This window comes from Neofelis nebulosa, chromosome 2 (assembly GCF_028018385.1).
Source record: "Neofelis nebulosa isolate mNeoNeb1 chromosome 2, mNeoNeb1.pri, whole genome shotgun sequence".
Classification (NCBI taxonomy): domain Eukaryota; kingdom Metazoa; phylum Chordata; class Mammalia; order Carnivora; family Felidae; genus Neofelis; species Neofelis nebulosa.
In genome coordinates, this window is record NC_080783.1 from 70,304,437 (window position 1) to 70,323,743 (window position 19,307).

At 36.8% G+C, this 19,307-nt stretch overlaps 1 protein-coding gene across 9 annotated transcripts in view; it reads left to right on the plus strand.

The window, feature by feature from the left end:
- Positions 1-19,307, plus strand: part of KCNH7 (potassium voltage-gated channel subfamily H member 7) — a 492,691-nt gene that overhangs the window by 432,245 nt on the left and 41,139 nt on the right. For all 9 annotated transcript variants that reach the window (XM_058715116.1, XM_058715124.1, XM_058715117.1 and 6 more), the window contains one exon: positions 540-739. In XM_058715116.1, coding sequence (XP_058571099.1) covers positions 540-739 — 200 coding nt within the window. The remainder of the gene's footprint in view (positions 1-539; positions 740-19,307) is intronic.

Here is a 19,307-nt window from a genome sequence, read left to right on the forward strand (position 1 = left end):
CAAGTAAATAAGGAAAGTATGAGTTCCTTAAAACAATGTATCATTCCTTAGCAAAACCAAAGTATTCAAAATAATCTTGAGATTTATAATAGATTTTTAATATTAAAAGGTTAGGTTTGAGTCTGAGAGGCAGAGATGTCACAGGTTAAAAATAAACATTTTAATCCAGCTCCAGAAAACATATCTGTGGTAACTCTGTGACATATATCCTTATTACATTACAAAGAAAATGTTTATTTTAAAGGCATTTTATCTCTGTAGTCAATATTCCAGATCATAGGTTGATAATGTAAACAATCTGAGTTTATATTCTAATTTAGAATCCATGGTGAATTTGGAGACTTCTCCTCTCCAGGTTTATTATCAAATTTATAAAATTTCTCATATTGGCTTCACTTAATTTTTTCCCCATTGGCCAGTGATAAATCTTTACAACTGGATTGAGATCATAAAAATACCTACAAACTTGAGATTCTGACAAGATATAAAAATGCCCAGGTGCAGTCTTCCCCTATAACTTTGTTTTTTATCCAATCCAGCACTAATGTATGCAAGCATTTTTGGAAATGTATCTGCAATTATCCAAAGACTATACTCGGGAACTGCCAGGTACCACATGCAGATGCTTCGAGTAAAAGAGTTCATTCGCTTTCACCAAATCCCCAACCCTCTGAGGCAACGGCTTGAAGAATATTTCCAGCATGCATGGACATACACCAATGGCATTGACATGAACATGGTATGTATTTCTGTTTTCCAAAATGGAAGTACTTCGGGCATTATAGCTACAGTTCAAATGGGAAAGCCAGTCTCACCAGCTTTGAACCCCTTGCTTTTGTTTTCCTCTCGGATGTTTATTTTCTCCCCTGGAGATAGTCTCTCATTCTCAATTCATGGCATTGCATGGTGCTATATCTAGTTATACTGTGTGGCAAAGGCATTATAACATGATGCAAACTGATATAACTGTGTAGTAGAGTTCCCACTTCTGGTTAGGGAGAACATGATTAACACAGGATTTGGGCTTTCAGCACTTGTCCCAGCTTCCAGCACCCAGAAAAATAGTTGGACCCATGTGTGTTAAGATTTGACAAGCAAATAGCAACAGTCACTCTGATGCCCCCAAACAGAAATCCAAAGTTAACATTCCTTTAAAAAAAAACAGGACATTTTGAGGATTTGTGGGAGAGGTTAGGGAACTTCAGCATGCCATAAACATTTTATGATTGGAAGTTTCATATTTCTGTTAAGGACAAATTTTTCTATATTTACAACAATTAACTATGTGCCCTTTTACTGTACCTGGTTTAATGCATCTTTCCTTTCAAGGAGGAAATATGGATTTCGTCATAACTTTTAAGCAAATTCAACATCAACCATCACTTTTCATAATTCCTCCCACGTCTATCCATGTTTAAAAATCAACATAATTAAGGACATCACCATGGCATAAAGAGCTCTTTTTATTATTAGGTGAATTGCACACATTCTCTTGACCTACCTGTATAGCTACAGAGACTGATTCCTACAGATAAATTATGTGACACGCCCAAATTCTATGGCATATCACAGATCTATTAGGAAAGATTAAAAATATGATGGCCTCCCGTCTGTCAACTCCTCCAGTGGGCAAGGACCCTGTTGCTAAGAATTCTTCAGAAAATCAAACCACTCACATTTAATGACATGAACAGCATAATACAATTTTTGCATAAGTGAGCCTATCCAATTTAATTTGACATTTTTTATTTGACTGGTAATATTCTGACAAAAAAGCAAAGGTTCAAAATTAGCAGTCAAAGGGCAGAAGGCATTGCAAATGTTGCCCAATTTGAAAGCCATGTAAGGATAAGCAGATTAAAGCCAAATGTGATGTATTTGACTGAGAAGTAAGGACGTGCCGGTATAAAAATTTACATTTGATAAGCCAATCAATTAGTACATTTCATATAAAAGCATAACTGAATTCCATGAGTTATTTCTAATTATCCCAAAGTTACTTGAGAAAATTCATTTGATAAATTTATATCACTAAGATATAACTTAAATTTCATAAGAAAGCACCTACCAATTTATCACTTTCGATGCTTCCATCTGTATTATTGTTGAACAAAGATACCAGCATTCAGAAACTACTGGGGATTCTGTAACTCTGGGTTGGCTGAAGCAGTGTCAAGACTTTTTAATCAGAACACGTGTCACTCAATTTTGTTGTTCCATACTGCCAGATTATTTCACTAACAGTAATAAAACAATTATATATTGTACATCCCCTCTCCATATAACTAGTTTTGTGACCATTTTTGTGATAAAGTCTCTTTTTGACAACTATTTAGCTTTCATTGTTTGACTCTATTACCTATGAATATGGTTTATATACCACTTGCCTATTTACAATGTACTTATGAAAGATTTATCTCTTTCCTGTCTGCTTCACACCTTAATACATGGAATCACAACACCCACCGGTAAGAACAGGAGGTATTTATATCCAATTTAATTCTCGTGTAAATTGTGGAGAACACCCTTGTTATCTGTCAGGTTTAGAGCTTGTTAAGTGATTTCCAATGTTAGTTCTGATCTTTTTTGCATGATATAGCAAAGGAAATACAAAGCAAGGACCTGGAGAAGATAACCTGGAAGAGGCCAAGTACAGAATAGAAATCCTTAAGTTTAACAAGAACTTGACCTCTAGTAATATTTATATACAGTTTCCCCCTCCCCACAAAAAGTCACTTATCTGCTCCTTCCTCCACTCTGATAAAGGTTATGGGTATACGGTTTGCATTAGATAATTGTCATAAAGAAAATGTCATTCTCTTTCATCATCCTCTATTTTCATGATGTAGGTGCTTTACTTTCCTTCCATCTGCATGCCTGTAATTACATGATCCTGGAGTGTGTAAGCTCGAAACCATGTGCCACTGAGTCTTGCATGTGGTTTTGAGAGCTTGACTTTGCACGAACTTCTTGTTTGTACACAGTGTCTACATTTCTCATCTTGTGACTGCAAAGTGAGTAAAAAAATCAAAGTGCAAGATAACTGAAAACTCAGCAAGTGAAAGATGCCTGCTTGTTACACACAATGTGCAAAAAACAAAACAAAGTTAGAGAAAAGTAACTGTACTCTTAGACTATTGAGAGGTTAAAAAAAAAGTAGATTCTTATAACCCCCGTGTCTTGTTAGTTTATTGTTAACCAAATAGTAATTTAATAATAATTTAAAGTGATTTAAATTTATGTATTGTGATACATAAAAGTACATCAAACTGTTGTATTTTACATCAGCGTTTCACGTTATTTCATTTAAGCACAACCTTAGACATAGTTTCTCGTGAAACATTTCAGGTCATTTTTTTTTTTTTTTTACTGTCCAACCATGTCAAAATGAGGTAAAAGGTTTCCAATTACATGTATTAACTGACTCAAAATTATTTTTCATAACCCAAAACATGGGGTTCCTTGACAGAACTCAAAACATAGGAAATAGGCCTAAAATGTGCAGCCATATTTCTTATTCCCTGGATCTTTTGCTTTTTGTGAAATAGCTATTGTCACAATATTCCAGAACCAAAAGTATTCTGGGGAAATTTATGGGCTCCCTTTCAATGGAACCAAATGGTTCAGAGTACAAAAGGAAAAGAGTCAAGATAATGAAATTAAAGAAAGGATAGTGTTCTTTTGTATCTGATGTCAAGCTTAGGAATAATGACAATTTTGTCAAAAATGTCTATAGGTCAATTCTGAAAAACTCTCTCCCTTCTACTCCTCCAAATTTGACCAGTTAGGAAGAGGAGATACTTTCTCAGATTAAGATTGAGAAAGGGTATCTCAAGGATTTTCCCAAATTGAAAGCTGTCCTCTGACCCAGTCTGACACTTTCTGACATTATCCCACATTGTCAAGAACTGAAAGTCAATCTAGAGTCAAATTTCTTCATATTACACACAAGGGCTTGGCCTTGTGACCAGGCTCTATACATCATCCTGGAGGGAGGGAAATAAATCATTCATGACAGAAACGACTTCATAATTTAAAATTATATTGACATGGAAGACAATCCTTTATGAACAACTGAGGAAGAATTTTATTTCTTATCTTAAAAATGCCCCCCCTAGTTATGCCTAATAATATAAAAAAATAAGAACAGGCATTCAGAAGACCTAAATACCAGCTCTTCAATTTGCCACTCATCTTGGACAAGTCACTTAACCTCTCTGTAATTTCATGAAACTTGTCATTGTCAAATGTTTTTAAAGCACCAGAACTCAAATATGCTAAACATATAGAACAATTATTATGGGAGATTTTCTGCTTAAAGATGGAGATTCAAACCTACCTGCTGCCTGCTCCCTTGCTATCTGTAGTGAGCTTCTGGTTCTCTTTTATGGTGAATTGTCAATGACAGAGAACAGAAGGGAACCATTTCAGGTAAACACTAGGACAGGAATTGAGTCCCATATGTGGGGAAGCACAAGAGAAAATTAAGGCAGGTAGTGCAGAAACAACTTTGTTTAATTTATTTTAAGAGGAAAGAGAGCAACTGACATTTTTTTTTTATCCTGAGGTATTAATGGAGAAATTTTTGAGAAAGAGACATAGAAAGGAGTTGGAATGAGAACCTAGGAAGAGGGATGAATGTTTCAGCAGGGTAGATAGACAAGTTTCCCTTAAAGACAGGCAGGTACAAAAAGAAAAAGGGTAAAGGCACTGACTTTGAGGAGAAAAGGAGTAAACTCAATGGTATTAGCACCACATGGTCCAATCTCCTTGGTTAAGCAGAGGGTAGATTAAGTCCTCAGAAAGAAGGAGGTATAAAATAGGTGAAGAGGTGAAGAAGCAGGGAGAACTTTTAGAGATCTCATTCAAGAGTCAACTGAGTAGGCTAAAAATGCTTAGAACCAAAATAGGACTCGGAGTGACAAATCATTCATTTATAATAGCCCAAACAAACAAAGCCAATCAAAATGGAGAAAAGACAAATAAATAATAAGCATATTATTTAATAGAAATTCTTACTCCTTGGAGTTGATGTGATGTCTAAGAAGCATCTTAGTGAAAATCTGGTTTCCTTCAACGGCTCTTCTCCAGCTCCTCTGCTATCCCTCAGAGAATCATTTGTTAACTCTGCCTATTGACCTTAAGTACTAAGTACTACCTACCTACGACTACTACTGACTGCTGACTACTCTGTACTTAATTGTTAACTACAAACACTGATTATTTCTGCATCCATGATCTAACTCTACGCCATCAAATACTTTGTTGTACCTATTCTCTATGCTAACTGAAATGACTTCATCTATGCCAGGCCTTTATATAAATCTCCTCCACTCACAGTCTATTTTGATACACCATAGTGAAAGGTAATGATGAGCTCTTTCAGTCCTGTGCAAGTCAGCCGCTCATACAGAAACAGTCCTTGTGACATTAAACCCCATTGGAAATGTTAAGCAAAATATACAGAACAGCATGGCTTGTTTTTACCATATTGTTTTCATCCCCCTTTTAACTTTTTCTAAAGATCCTTTATGCAGCCAAGTTGATAAATAGGGTCAATGGAAAACCTTTGATTCTTTAGCCATAAAGTTTAAAAACATGATTAAAAATACGGTGGCCTCATATTTACCCCTCTAGCAGGCAAGGATTCTAGGAATTCGTCAGAGAAGAAAATCACTTACATTTAAAGATACCAATAGCACAACACAATTTTCACATCGGTGTATAGTTTGCATTGATGTTTTTTTTGTTTGACCGGTAATATTCTTAACAAAAAAGCATAGTTTCAAAACCAGCAGTCAGCCTGCAAAAATTATTGCAGATATTGCCGAATTTGAAAAACATGTTGCTTCTCTACACAGACTAGCGAGTAAATTCATACATTTGAAAATGGGGCATGGAGACTGGCAAAAACCTGCATTGATTTTATTTTTTTTATATTTATTTATTTATTTTTTATTCTCAAGTTAGTTAACATACAGTATAGTCTTGGCTTCAGCAGTAAGTAGAATATAGTGATTCATCACTTACAACACCCAGGGCTCATCCCATCAGGACTGGTGAGACATCTTTTAGTTTTCTGTAAGGAAATACCTAGGTACTCTTTAAGAGCTGTATTAAAATAGCTGTCTACAATGTACTTTAGAAGATGTTTTCATCTGCATGCTGATTAGTTAACAGAAACTGCCTGGCTCTACAGAAACTATGTAGGCAGCAAAGTTTCTCGCTAGCAAGAAATCTCCTAGCACACGTGCTTGCCTAGTGTAGCCAGTACCTGAACCATATGTGCTTTAGAAAGGGCAAGGTGCATGTCTTTCCTATTTTTTACCAAGCTACTTACTCTAAAGTCTCAAAAATAGCACACAGAGCAGCAAGTACCATCTGGAGCCCCCTGACATGCACAATAGCAGACTTCAGACAGGCATCTGGTATTTTCGTGTCCCAAATGGTATGTGCCCCATCATGTTTCACAAATGATTATGGTCACTTCATCCTTGTCTCCAACCGTTATCAAGAAGGACTTATTTTTTTGGGGGGGGGAGGGAGGGGACAGAGAGAGACAGAGCATGAACGGGGGAGGGGCAGAGAGAGAGGGAGACACAGAATCGGAAACAGGCTCCAGGCTCCGAGCCATCGGCCCAGAGCCTGACGCGGGGCTCGAACTCACGGACCGCGAGATCGTGACCTGGCTGAAGTCGGACGCTTAACCGACTGCGCCACCCAGGCGCCCCAAGAAGGACTTATTTATGGCTGGCACCATGCTGCTTCTGTGCAAAGGGAGCTCTTAACAGTGGGATTTTATTTTCGGTGGTTCCTGAACCACGGGAAGTGACAGCGTGGCCTGGGGCTTTACGCATGAAAAAACAGTCATTGCAAAAACACCACACTGAGGCAGTGAACATATTGCAGTTCTTCCGTTCATTAGTAATGTTCTTCTCCCAACAATAGGACAGTGGAAATGATGTGTCCAATTTTTTTTAGCTCTTTGAAATAATGGTACTATTCAAACAGGACTCTAGAGTGCAACTTCTCCTGCTGGAGCATGTGATGCATTTCCAAACACTTTCTCTGGAGTCATAGAAGCACAGGAGTAATTCAAACTCCATTCAGTTTGGGGCGCCTGGGTGGCGCAGTCGGTTAAGCGTCCGACTTCAGCCAGGTCACGATCTCGCGGTCCGTGAGTTCGAGCCCCGCGTCAGGCTCTGGGCTGATGGCTCGGAGCCTGGAGCCTGTTTCCGATTCTGTGTCTCCCTCTCTCTCTGCCCCTCCCCCGGTCATGCTCTGTCTCTCTCTGTCCCAAAAATAAATAAATAAATAAAAAAAAACAAAAAACAAACTCCATTCAGTTTGAGATCACTTAGTATTCAACACAGATTTAGCCTATAATTTAAAAAAATACAGAAAGACATCAAAATTTAGCTTTCCAACATTCTGTAAATATGACTTTAAGTCCCTTTTAATTCAAATATCAGAGAAATTCAGCATTTATCAAACTTAATGAAATCAAGCCATTCACAATTTCTCACAAAATAAAGTCCAGTATTTTCTTTAGTGGGAGAATTATCTGAGACATTGCAGGAACCTGGAAATTTATATTGAAATGGATGTGTAAAAAAAAAAAAGAAAGAAAGAAAGAAATGGATATGTAAATAGTCCACCCACTATGTCAGAGTTTAGATGGTTTTTTTTTTTAATTTATTTTTTTAATATACATCTAAACAGATGTCAGAGTTTTTTTATATCAGTTTTTAAGGGTAAAAACAAACAAGAGTAAGTTCATCCAGTTCAAATGTTCTTATAGTCTTAAGGCAGTAGTACTTAAGGAATTGACATATTTTTTTATTGTTTTCTTGGTTTAGACATTATGCTATCCGTGTGGATGAGTGTGAGTGGAAAAAATATATAATCCTTGCCTCTTTTATAGCAGATGTTCCTTAAAAACCTCTTTTTGTTTGCATCTTGGGGCTCCTATTGGTCAGGCGGGTCACCCCCAGAAGTCTACACTCAATTTAAGAACTGATAAGAATCATTCTTTTTTTTTTTTTTTTAAATTTTTTTTTTCAACATTTTTTATTTATTTTTGGGACAGAGAGAGACAGAGCATGAACGGGGGAGGGGCAGAGAGAGAGGGAGACACAGAATCGGAAACAGGCTCCAGGCTCCGAGCCATCAGCCCAGAGCCTGACGCGGGGCTCGAACTCACGGACCGCGAGATCGTGACCTGGCTGAAGTCGGACGCTTAACCGACTGCGCCACCCAGGCGCCCCAAGAATCATTCTTATTCAGGCTCCAGCACCTAAGATAGTACATTTTCATACTCTGGAGCTGTGCTAAATCATTTATATAAGTGCTGCAGTTCATTTTTTTCCCACTCCACTGGAATCTTCTTAGATCACAATGCTTTACATCACCATAGAACTGAAACATATCAGTAGTTAGAAACGCCTACCAGGGTGAGAAGATAAGTCAAAGGTTCATTCTGTGTAGGTATAATTCTTGTATTTGAATCATAGAGCTCCATTTCTACTAGCCCTCATCTTGGTTTTGTTTTGTTTTGTTTGTTTGTTTGTTTGTTTGTTTTGGTTTGGTTTGGTTTATGTATATATTTTGAGAGAGAGAGAGTGCACACAAGCAGAGGAGGGACAGGGAGAGAGGAAAGAGATAGAATCCCAGGCAGCCTCTGCGCCATGAGCGCAGAGCTGGTCGCAGGGCTCCATCTCAGGACCTGTGACATTATGACCTGAGCCAAAACCAAGAAGGACGCTCACCCAACAGAGCCACACAGGCGCCCCACCCTCAGCTTGTTCTAACAGTGGAATCACTATGTGTGGATGCCAGGAAATTGGGGTGTTAGTCGTATTTTAAGATGGGCACTTTAGCCCAGAATCTGACTCTAATTTTGTCTGCTTTGTCAATGACCAGTGCTTCATATTGAACAATAGACACAAAACACTGAGGTCACAGCATTATAATAAAGCATGTATGGTTAATCAAGATGTTTCCTCTATAAATTACCTATACGTAGCAATTTTGTATAGTTTTTTGGTTACCTTTTTCTTATTTTATAAGAAATCTCTGTGAATTATAGATAATAATGTTTTGTCTGTCATCTATATTGCAATTTGTTTCTAATCTCTTTTCAATATATTGATTTTTTAAAAAATATCTTTCAGATGTAAAAATGTTTTTTTTAAAAAAAATTCTTTTAAATATGGTCCAGTTAGTCAACTTATATAGTTCAGAGATCTTGTCCTGATTTTCAAAGGTCCTATGAAACATATGGATTATACAAGTAGTGTCCCAGATTTACTTGTAAATTTTGTTGTGTGATTAGAAAGAAAATTCTGTATTCTGTTTGAAATGTAGCTTTGTAGATTATTCTCTTTATCTGAATAGAAGGTAGAATGTAAATAAGTCATTATTTTTCTATTGATTCAAAATACCATCTTATTTAAACATTAAATTGTCAGATATAATTGGTATACGTATCTTTACTTTCAAATTGGCTCTATTTGTTCATTCCTATGGCAATATAATAATTTGTACCTAGTGACTTTATACTATGCTTTAATATCTGACAAAGTAGGTCAACCCTAACTAATCTTGTTTTTCTTATTTTCCCTGGCTACTTGAGAGTTCTTATTCTTCCAGATAAGATATATGACTGTTTTCATTCAATTACAACAAAGTCCACATTGACATTTGAGATAATCCAAAGATGAGATTGTCAGATCTGGCTAATGAGAGTCGGAAATTGTAACCAATATCAAGATTTACCAACAATGTCGAGAATGTATATAATTTGGGGCTCCTGGGTGGTTCAGTCAGTTGAGCGTCCATCTTGATTTCAGTTCAGATCATGATCTCACAGTTTGTGAGATGGAGCCCCACATCATGCTCTGTGCTGACAGTGCAGAGACTCTCTCTCTCTCAAAATACATAAATAAACATTTAAAAAAAAAGAATGTATGGGGGCGCCTGGATGGCTCAGTCAGTTAAGCCTCTGACTTTGGCTCAGGTCATGATCTCACGGTTCGTGGTTTCGAGCCCTGGGTCGGGCTCTGTGCTGACAGCTCAGAGACTGGAGCCAGCTTGGGATTCTGTGTCTCCCTCTCTTTCTGCCTGTCCCCCACGCCCACTCTGTCTCTCTTTCTCGCTCATATATAAATAAACATTAAAAAAAAATTTTAAGAAATTCTTATCTTTGCTATTAAATTTATTCTTCAACTTTGTACAGCATAGTCAGTTAAACAAATGACATATATTACACATTTCCATTTTTACCTGTGTATAGATAATAAGGAGTCAAACTATCTTCTTTACAGCAACCTAGTACATTCCCTACATTGTTTTGATAGGACTTTTTCTTAGTTTAATGTAATTTGGTTTGGTTTGGGGTTTTGGAGGATTTTCCTTGAGCATTTATGTTGGATATTCTAGATGTGCAGTCATATCAGCATCAAAAAGAAAGAAATTCATTCTCTCTTTTTAAATACTATGTATTATTGGGGCGCCTGGGTGGCGCAGTCGGTTAAGCGGCCGACTTCAGCCAGGTCACGATCTCGCGGTCCGTGAGTTCGAGCCCCGCGTCGGGCTCTGTGCTGACAGCTCGGAGCCTGGAGCCTGTTTCCGAGTCTGTGTCTCCCTCTCTCTCTGCCCCTCCCCCGTTCATGCTCTGTCTCTCTCTGTCCCAAAAATAAATAAAAAACGTTGAAAAAAAAATTAAATACTATGTATTATGATTTTTAGTTCACTAGATCTTCCGAAACAATTTTGAATAGTGATAGCTGACTTCAATAAAAATAACTTCACCATTAAGACTAATACTTTTAAAATATCTTTGCATTCCTGAAATACACGCTACTTGGTCACTTATTTTTTATTCTTTTTTGATTCTATTGGTTAGTAAATTATTTAGAATTTTACCTCTATTTTGATATGGCATACACTTATATGTTCTTTTAATGTTAGAAAGAAATTATCTGTAAAACCATGTGGTCCTGGAGGTTTTCATATAGGTCTTTAATCACCATTTCAACTCTACTAGGTATTTATTTACTCTTTTTCTTCCTTGGCCAATATGGTAATGTTTGTTTTGTGAAGCATTCGTCCATTTCATCTAGGCTTTCAGAGTTGTAAAATGGCATGTAGGGTTCTCTTCTAACCCAGTCTTTTCTGTATCAGCAGGTACATCTGCCTTCTCTTTCCTAAACTTGTATGTTTTGTTCTCTCTACTTGCCTTTAGCAGGCTTTCGAAAGATTTATGAATTTCATTGGATGTTGTTCAAGGAACTAGCCTTTGCATTAATTTATACTTGCCACTATTCTTTTTATTTCCAGAGTTTGCCCTCATTAATTCCCCATTTTTTATTCCTTTGGATTGGTCTATTATTTTCAAGATTGTATTAAAGTCTTTTATTGTTGGAGTCTTTCTTCTGTAATACCGGAGGCATTAAGACTGTACATTTTCCTTTCAATGCAAGCTTTTCTGTGGTTGCATTGGTTTTGGTATGACTTGTTCTCCTTTTATTGCTTTCTGCATTATTTCTTCTTTGATCCAAAGGTTATCATAAAGTGTCGTTCTTAATAGCCATGTATTTCTGATTTTCTGGTCATGTTTTAATAATTTTTAAAACTTTTTGGATTATAGCCAGAGTTAATGGACTATATAACATTTCTACTTTTATAAATGTTTAAGCACGTACACTTAATGTAAAAACAATCTGTAGTTGCAATTTTTTTTTTTTAACGTTTGTTTATTTTTGGGACAGAGAGACAGAGCATGAATGGGGGAGGGGCAGAGAGAGATGGAGACACAGAATCCGAAGCAGGCTCCAGGCTCTGAGCCATCAGCCCAGAGCCCGACGCGGGGCTCGAATTCACAGACTGCGAGATCGTGACCTGAGCCGAAGTCGGACGCCCAACCGACTGAGCCACCCAGGCGCCCCTGTAGTTGCAATTTTTAAGATGACTCATCTTTATTAAGTCTTTCCAAAGCATTTAGCTTTTTATTTTCATGGGGATGAAGGAAACTGCTCTCTTGTTTTACACATATTTTATTATTTTATGTGCAACATGATTAAGTTACGTGATTCCACTAACAAGTACAGCTGGCATGAATAGATTTCAGAACACGCACAGCTGGTTTAAAATTCAGTTGGCAGAAGTAGAAATGTGTAGGAACAATATCTGAAACATTTATTAGAGTGCCGGGGTAGCAAGAATCAATACATTTTACAGAAGAGGAATCAGATAGGTGGAGGAAGAACTTCTGCTATTTTGAGCGCTTCTCCTATTTTGTGAAAAGTTTGGTAGTTGCTGATGTAGTCATCACTTTTCCTAGGAAACAATTGGAATTGTCTGACCCTAACCATTCGAAGGAACAAATACCATAACTGGTACAGAGTGAAAATGACATGTATGCTACATTTCTATTCTTTGTTAATTATTGATAAAAACCAATAAATGAAATGAATGGGGAACGTTTTGTCACCACGTTAGACGCAACTTTAGAAATCCAGTGTAATGGACAGCTGTGGTAAGTCAAATAGTTGAAGGAACCCTAGACTAAGTCTGAAGTCTTAGTTCCTCCACAAATAAAATCTCTAATGCATTTATATTTAAGCTTTCACATATAAAAAATGAGGTAATCACCACTCTCTATGCTTTATATAAAGTTGAATCAAAACATTTGATTCTAAAATATTATCACATGAGAAAGGTTTCTGAAAACAAAACTAGGTTTAAGTTCAAGACAGCATATCAAGTACAGGGTGGTACTTAAATCACTCTTTTCATTACCTGGCAGACTGCACTCCCTTTTCCTTTCTTTGTGAGCAAGCTCAGGTCATTTACAATTCATCCATTTTGGAAGAAGTGTTTTCAAAGCATCCAATAGACCCCACTGTAATTTTTTCTGTTAATGCCTGCCCTCGCTCCCTCTCTCAAGGAGTTGGGTTCAGGGGAAGGTCCTGCAATTGTTTCTCAGTATCCGGGTTCCTCCTGTTACCTTAAGAAAACCTAGTGGGTTCTGTGGGTTTCCCTTGAGATTTTACTGCATACATCTTAATGCACTTTTTAAAAAAAAAAATAAAATGAAAATAATCAGTCTTCTGCTGAGTCAGCAGAACTCCAGAATCTGGGTAACAAGGACATGGATGTAAAAGCAATAAATCCTTTCTGCCTACTCATCATTACCCACACTCCAACTCATCTTTGGCCCTGACTTAATCGGAGTCAGTTTAAAGTTGTCCTTCTGGAAGCAAAGACGCATCTCACATATCATGCTGTTAACTGAGAGAGGCAAGGAGAAGAACCAGGAGGGAAAACTGTTTCATTTTTCAGGGAATCATTACTTGTATCAAAAGTGGTTCAGGATTTATGACATTGGTTTCCCTGTCTACGTGTGGCAAGTTTCTGTTCTGTTCATGATTTTGTTTCTAAATGATGTAACCATGTGACAAATGTGGAAAAGTTACATTTTTAAAATTAGTTAATTTTCTCAAGGTTTATAAAGCCCCCTATCATGGATTGCAGGATACTTTGCTTTGCCAACAATCTGGCCAGATATGGTATCCTTATACAATAAAATAACTCCTCATTCTCATTAGTCACATGAAGGTAAAATAAGAAAGCAGATAGCAAAGCAGTTTGAGCTTCAGACCACAGCTGCATACACTTGAATGTTTATAACTCCTAAAACAATCCACTTTTCATGATCAGTGGGTAAACATGAAGTATTAAACATGTAATCTCCCAGGAAAGATGAAAAATATATGTTTCCTATTCCTGAATGATAAACCATAACCATAGCAATAACATGATCTGGGATGACCTCAAAATTAGGGAATGCATGAGTTTCTAGAAACAACAAAAGCAAGGTTCAGTATCTTGTAAGTGGTAAGGATTTATCAAATGCTGAATGCCCACATGGCAAACAGTGATTCTATCAGAATCAGAAAACGCTATAAAGTCTTAAGGGCAGAGATTTAAGATTTAATATATTGCCTGCATCATCTATTTGATAATCACACTTGAGGATTAGTGTTTTATGGGGAGTGCTAATTTGTGTTTTGATTAATCCTAATTTGTCAAGATCTAAGTGTATTTAATGAACCAGAGAAGCTCCTCAGAAAATTTCCTAATGTGAGTTATCATAGTTACCAAACTTGTTCATAAGATTAATTTGCTGTTTAGGGGAATCATTTGACACAGACTGTCTTCTTCAATGGTGCCCTTTTCAGCCTGCCTTTAGGAATGTTCCTCTCTGCAGCTATGCTAAGTGAAACAAATAAAAATGCATTCATTACAACATAAACCAACTTTCCAATATTATCTGGATAGAGGATATCTATAAGAAAATAGATTGTGATTCTTTCCAGAGCACATAGAGGGTTTAAAACACTATAGATGGTGTCTGGAGAACATCTTCATAAAAAAAACTCCATTGTTGATTTCTTCTAACAGAACTTAGAAAGTATACCCACCATAAAAGAGCATTTGGCAGTCCAGCCTAAGAAACAGCAAACATTGAATCATGTATCTTAAATTTGAGGAAGGAATAATAGAGTATATTGTGAATATTTAACTTAATTTGAAAATCCTTACCTGTCAGCATCCAGGTAAAAGCTGATTGAGGAACTAACAACATTTCTTTCTTGCAACCTCTACCTTCCTTTAATCACATAGGGGTGAGGCCAGGACTGTGGAGACTCACAGAATAAAGGGAAGCCTTAAACTTTTGGGTGGGGAAGAGAATGTGGCTTTAAGACTATAAGTCACCTGCCCTACCCACCAGACATATAGTTACTGTTAGAAGACAAGTTGTATTGAAGTATGATTACAAGAGAACTTTTTCCAGAGCAAAATCCAATAGACAGCAGTCCCTCACCCTGAAGGATGATATAATAGTTTCATATAAAAGACAATAATAATCATCTTAATTAATATTCATTAATATCTGTTCTCTTAGACTCCACTGACAGAAGCCCTGGACACATTTTTCTAGTTATAATCTGTCATAGACTTGAGCCAAACTTGTTTTTCACTGAAACCCCAATACATAAATTAGGTACTATAATTGTTTTTATTGACTTAAGTATAAAAGTTTAAGATCTGCTTACTAAAAAGAAAATGAGACTAATGTCATTTTGATGGGTACATTCATATCAAATCAGAAATTGCAGGTTTATATTAACCTCAGCCTCCATTCCTTTCTAAATTTTGTATTCATTGCTCAGTATGGAAGAAATTTGACTTCACACACTGCATAATTGCAAATATTAACAGTATGGTAGTATTTATTCCATTAGGTGTGTGTCAGCAAATTCACATTTGAGAGAAGTTTAGTGTAAAGTTAAATACTCCTGAATTAATATTCAATCATGTTTGATAGGTGCTTACAATGGAATAGTTATTTCCATTTTTGCTCTTTGTTTGATTCTTCAGAGTTTTAGTTTGATTTGATCATGCTATGGTATTTTGTAATTGTTGGGTTATCCTTGTTTGAATGCCCTTAAACTTTGGGTCCTTTGATACTAAACTATGGGTTGATTGCTTTTAACAATCACAGAAAGCACTTCCAAGTCAAAAGAATGAATGTCTCATTTGTCTTACATAATTTGAGGATCCCAAAGAGTTTTATTCACATAAAGTGAAGTAAAGGGGAGATAACCTTACATTTGTAAAATATTCAAGTGACCTTATACCATAAAAAAGACATGAGATTTTTATTAGCCTTGAAAAAATTTTCTGGAGCATCAGAAAGTTTAAAAAATCCCTCATAACTGCAAATATTAGAAAAGTTAAATGAGAGCTTTTCATTCACCTTAAATTAACTAACTGTATTTTGAGGGTTCATTTGAACAACCATTGGTATTATAAATATCTATTATAAATGTCCAAATGTGTGCTATAAATGTTCATGCAGAGCAAACAATGGGAAATTCTGATTTTATATATATCTATATATATATATTTTTAATCTGGGCACTTAAATCTGGGCTTTAGGTAAATTTTCAGGGATATTTTCAGAACATGTTTTTTGTTGTTGTTTTGTTTGTTTGTTTTGTGTGTGTGTGTGTGTGTGTGTGTGTGTTTTCATAGTTATGCTTCTATAGCCAGTAGAGTGCCTGGTACAGAGTAGATACTTATTACATATTTGCTGAGAGTGAGAGCTACTTTTCCAAGTTGCAGGCCATGAACTTGATTCTCTGTGATGTTCCTTGGTCTTTGAAATCTAATTAACTCAATAAATAATGACTCAAGATACACAGTGAAAGGTGCTGTGTACCCTCAGAGCTTCAGAACTTGACAGAGAAGGTTATATTGCGTGGAGTAGAAATAATTTTAACAATCACAAAGCCAGCTTGTGTCTTAGTTTGTACCTGTGTGTTTGACATAGCTACCCTTTACTACCAGATCTTCTAGGCCTGGTAAAAATGCCAATATTTGAGTGTTAAATGAGGAAGTTCTGTGTCAGGGAATTTAGCAGAGGAACTAAAACTGACAAATAAAAGTACAATGAATCAGTAGGAAGTAAGGAAGGGAACACTGCTGGGACCAATGGAAATGGGTGTCTCCGATGACTACTATTTAAACCTACCCCATTCTCCTCACTCTTTCCAGTGTTCTTCTACCTCTATTTCTCTACTGTTTCTGTCTTTTAACTCTGCTTTTATAAAGTCTCTTTACTTAGGCATGCCCAGATTCATACATAAGCTGCTGACTTATGTATGACATTTAAATCTCTGGGCTAGTAAGACATTCAATTACTAAATATTAACTTCTATGGAATTTTACTTGAGTGATCTACATAACTGACTTAAGAAAATCAAGAAAGTCAGTGAAGGACTAACCCCACAGGACAATTCCTTAATCTGGACAAGTCCTTCATGCTAACAGGTGTGTATCTTCTCTGTGGACAAGCAAAGACTTCTCCATGAAACTCTATGGTACCTCCAACTTGAGACCAGTCTTTCCAGTGGGTGGCACATCTGATAGGATAAATGCTAGGAAAATGACACTTAACAAGGACACTTGAGAAGAGAGTAGAATGATGTTGAAAGACTTTCCCAAGAGCCTTTCATGGTCTTCTGAGTGTTTCTAAGAATATCGGAATTCCAATAACATATTTATATTAATTTAGTAAATGCCTACTTTCAAAAAGAATTTAAGAACACTCACAGTGAAAACCTAAGTGCAAGTAAGCCAAAACATTTAACACAAGTCAGAAACAGGAAACAGAAGTTAGAAAGAGGAGAGAAAAAAAGAAGTCTTAAACTCTGTTGAGACAATGGAACACAAAAGTTAGTGGTGAATTTTCTATTCACCAGAGACCAAGGAGAATACATTGGATGTTGCATATCTCAATTTCTGGCTAAAGATAATTTACCAGCTCTTCAGGAACAACAAATATGTATGACAAAAAAGAGTCGGGAATAAACGGTCTATGGCACATCTACAATGGATAGGATGATTTACATACATTATCACATTTAATCGTGAGCACAACCCTGTGAGGTAGATATTATTAATTATTTTTCCAATTGAAGAAACTGAATCTCAAGAAAATTGAATTGAATTGACCAAAGTCCCAACTAGTAAGTGATGGAAATAGAACTTCAGCTCATGCCTGTCTGATTCCATAGCGCATCTAATGTGCTCAGAGAAATGAGTAGTCCCTATGTCTATCTTATCTGCACCTTCCAATTCAAAGCATGCATACACACCTGTGTACACATGTGCACGCACACACACATGCACAGTTTTTCCTTTTATAAGCAAGCTATACTCAGAAAGTGTAATGGAGGAACTTCAGGAAAATGCCAGAAATAGCAGCTATAAGCTCAATAATCTCATTCCAACTATTATAGTAGAAGTGCTAGTTCCCCATTTATGTGAAATATAAAATGTCTTTTTGTGCCTTATTATAAATAAGTGAAATCTTAGGAGAAAAATAAGCATGTCTAACTTGTTACTTGGTGTGAGGCCCTTTACATTTTTACCCGGTTGAGGACATCTGAGAATCATGCCAAGACCACAACAATGGGCTTCAGGGAGGAAAAGTGTGCAGGAAGACCAGTGAACTGGGGTTTTTCCTACTGTAACACCTCCAAATAAAGTGGTCCCATTTCAGAAAACAGTATACAAACATCACTCAATTCTAGTCTGGCATAACTTGCCAAAGAATCCCATGTAGGAGGGATCGGTGACGTACCAGAGGGTTGGCTCTAGGAGAGGAGCTGGGTTGTGTAGGATCTGACAAAGAGTGCAGAAAGACCCACTAGCCCCCCAAAGCAAAAATGGGCAAAGACTAGGCAAGTTATCATTTTGGAGAGGTCTTCCGTCCATGCAGGAAATCTGGCAGAAGTCCAGTCATGTAGACAAAGTCTGAAAGGGAGAGTTAAGGACAGAGGTTCAGATGAGTACCCAGGAACTCAGAGGAAGGCTCATTTCTTTCAGGTCTGAGCCAGGTAATACAGAAACTTCGGGACAAATGTCTGAATTCCTACAGATATTTGGAGCTGGGTAAGCGGTATCTAGCAATTGGCACACTATGCATTGGTAACTTACGGCAATTTTCAAAATTGTAAAAGCTCTTATTCTCTGGCAAAGAAACACAGATAGATCAAGTGACTTGCACAAGTGTCAACCTGTGGCAAATTCATGACCAGAACTCACGTTCTGTGAGTTGTCTTCTAAAACACCCTTGACCCATTTCTATGGGTGACGTTACCATGAAGGAAACAAGATTGCAGATAGTGGCTGCCATGTTTTAGGTCTCTCATTGATCCGTTTGTATGATAGCACAACTGGTCTGACCAATTGCATCACACAGTGGTCCTACAGATGCAGTAGACCTGTGGCTGCTTTAACATGTAAAATAGAAATAAGTGTAAGGTAACTCAAATATGATCTAAGTTGAAGTTCTCCTATGGACCATATACATTTCAATTATCTGTACAAATGATTCATGATTATTTTTAGCTTTATCGGACAGCAATAGCAAGGTTGACCCAAAGGTTAGGAAATCCTAAAATTGCATTATTAGGTACTATGTGCTGCCTCCTCCCTCTACTCCAAAGCATATTTAAATGGATTTATTTTTAATGACAGAGGAAAGTCAACATGAGAATTAAAATCTAGATATGACACCCAAGATAACTAAGACACACAAAGAGAAGTAAGAGTTGAGTGTCTTTGGCCCATATCCTGGGGATTTTTATAAAATAATATTCAATTTTATCCCGTTTAAACTGAGTAGCACTTGTCACAAGTTATTATTTAATTTCTTCTACAAGTTTTAA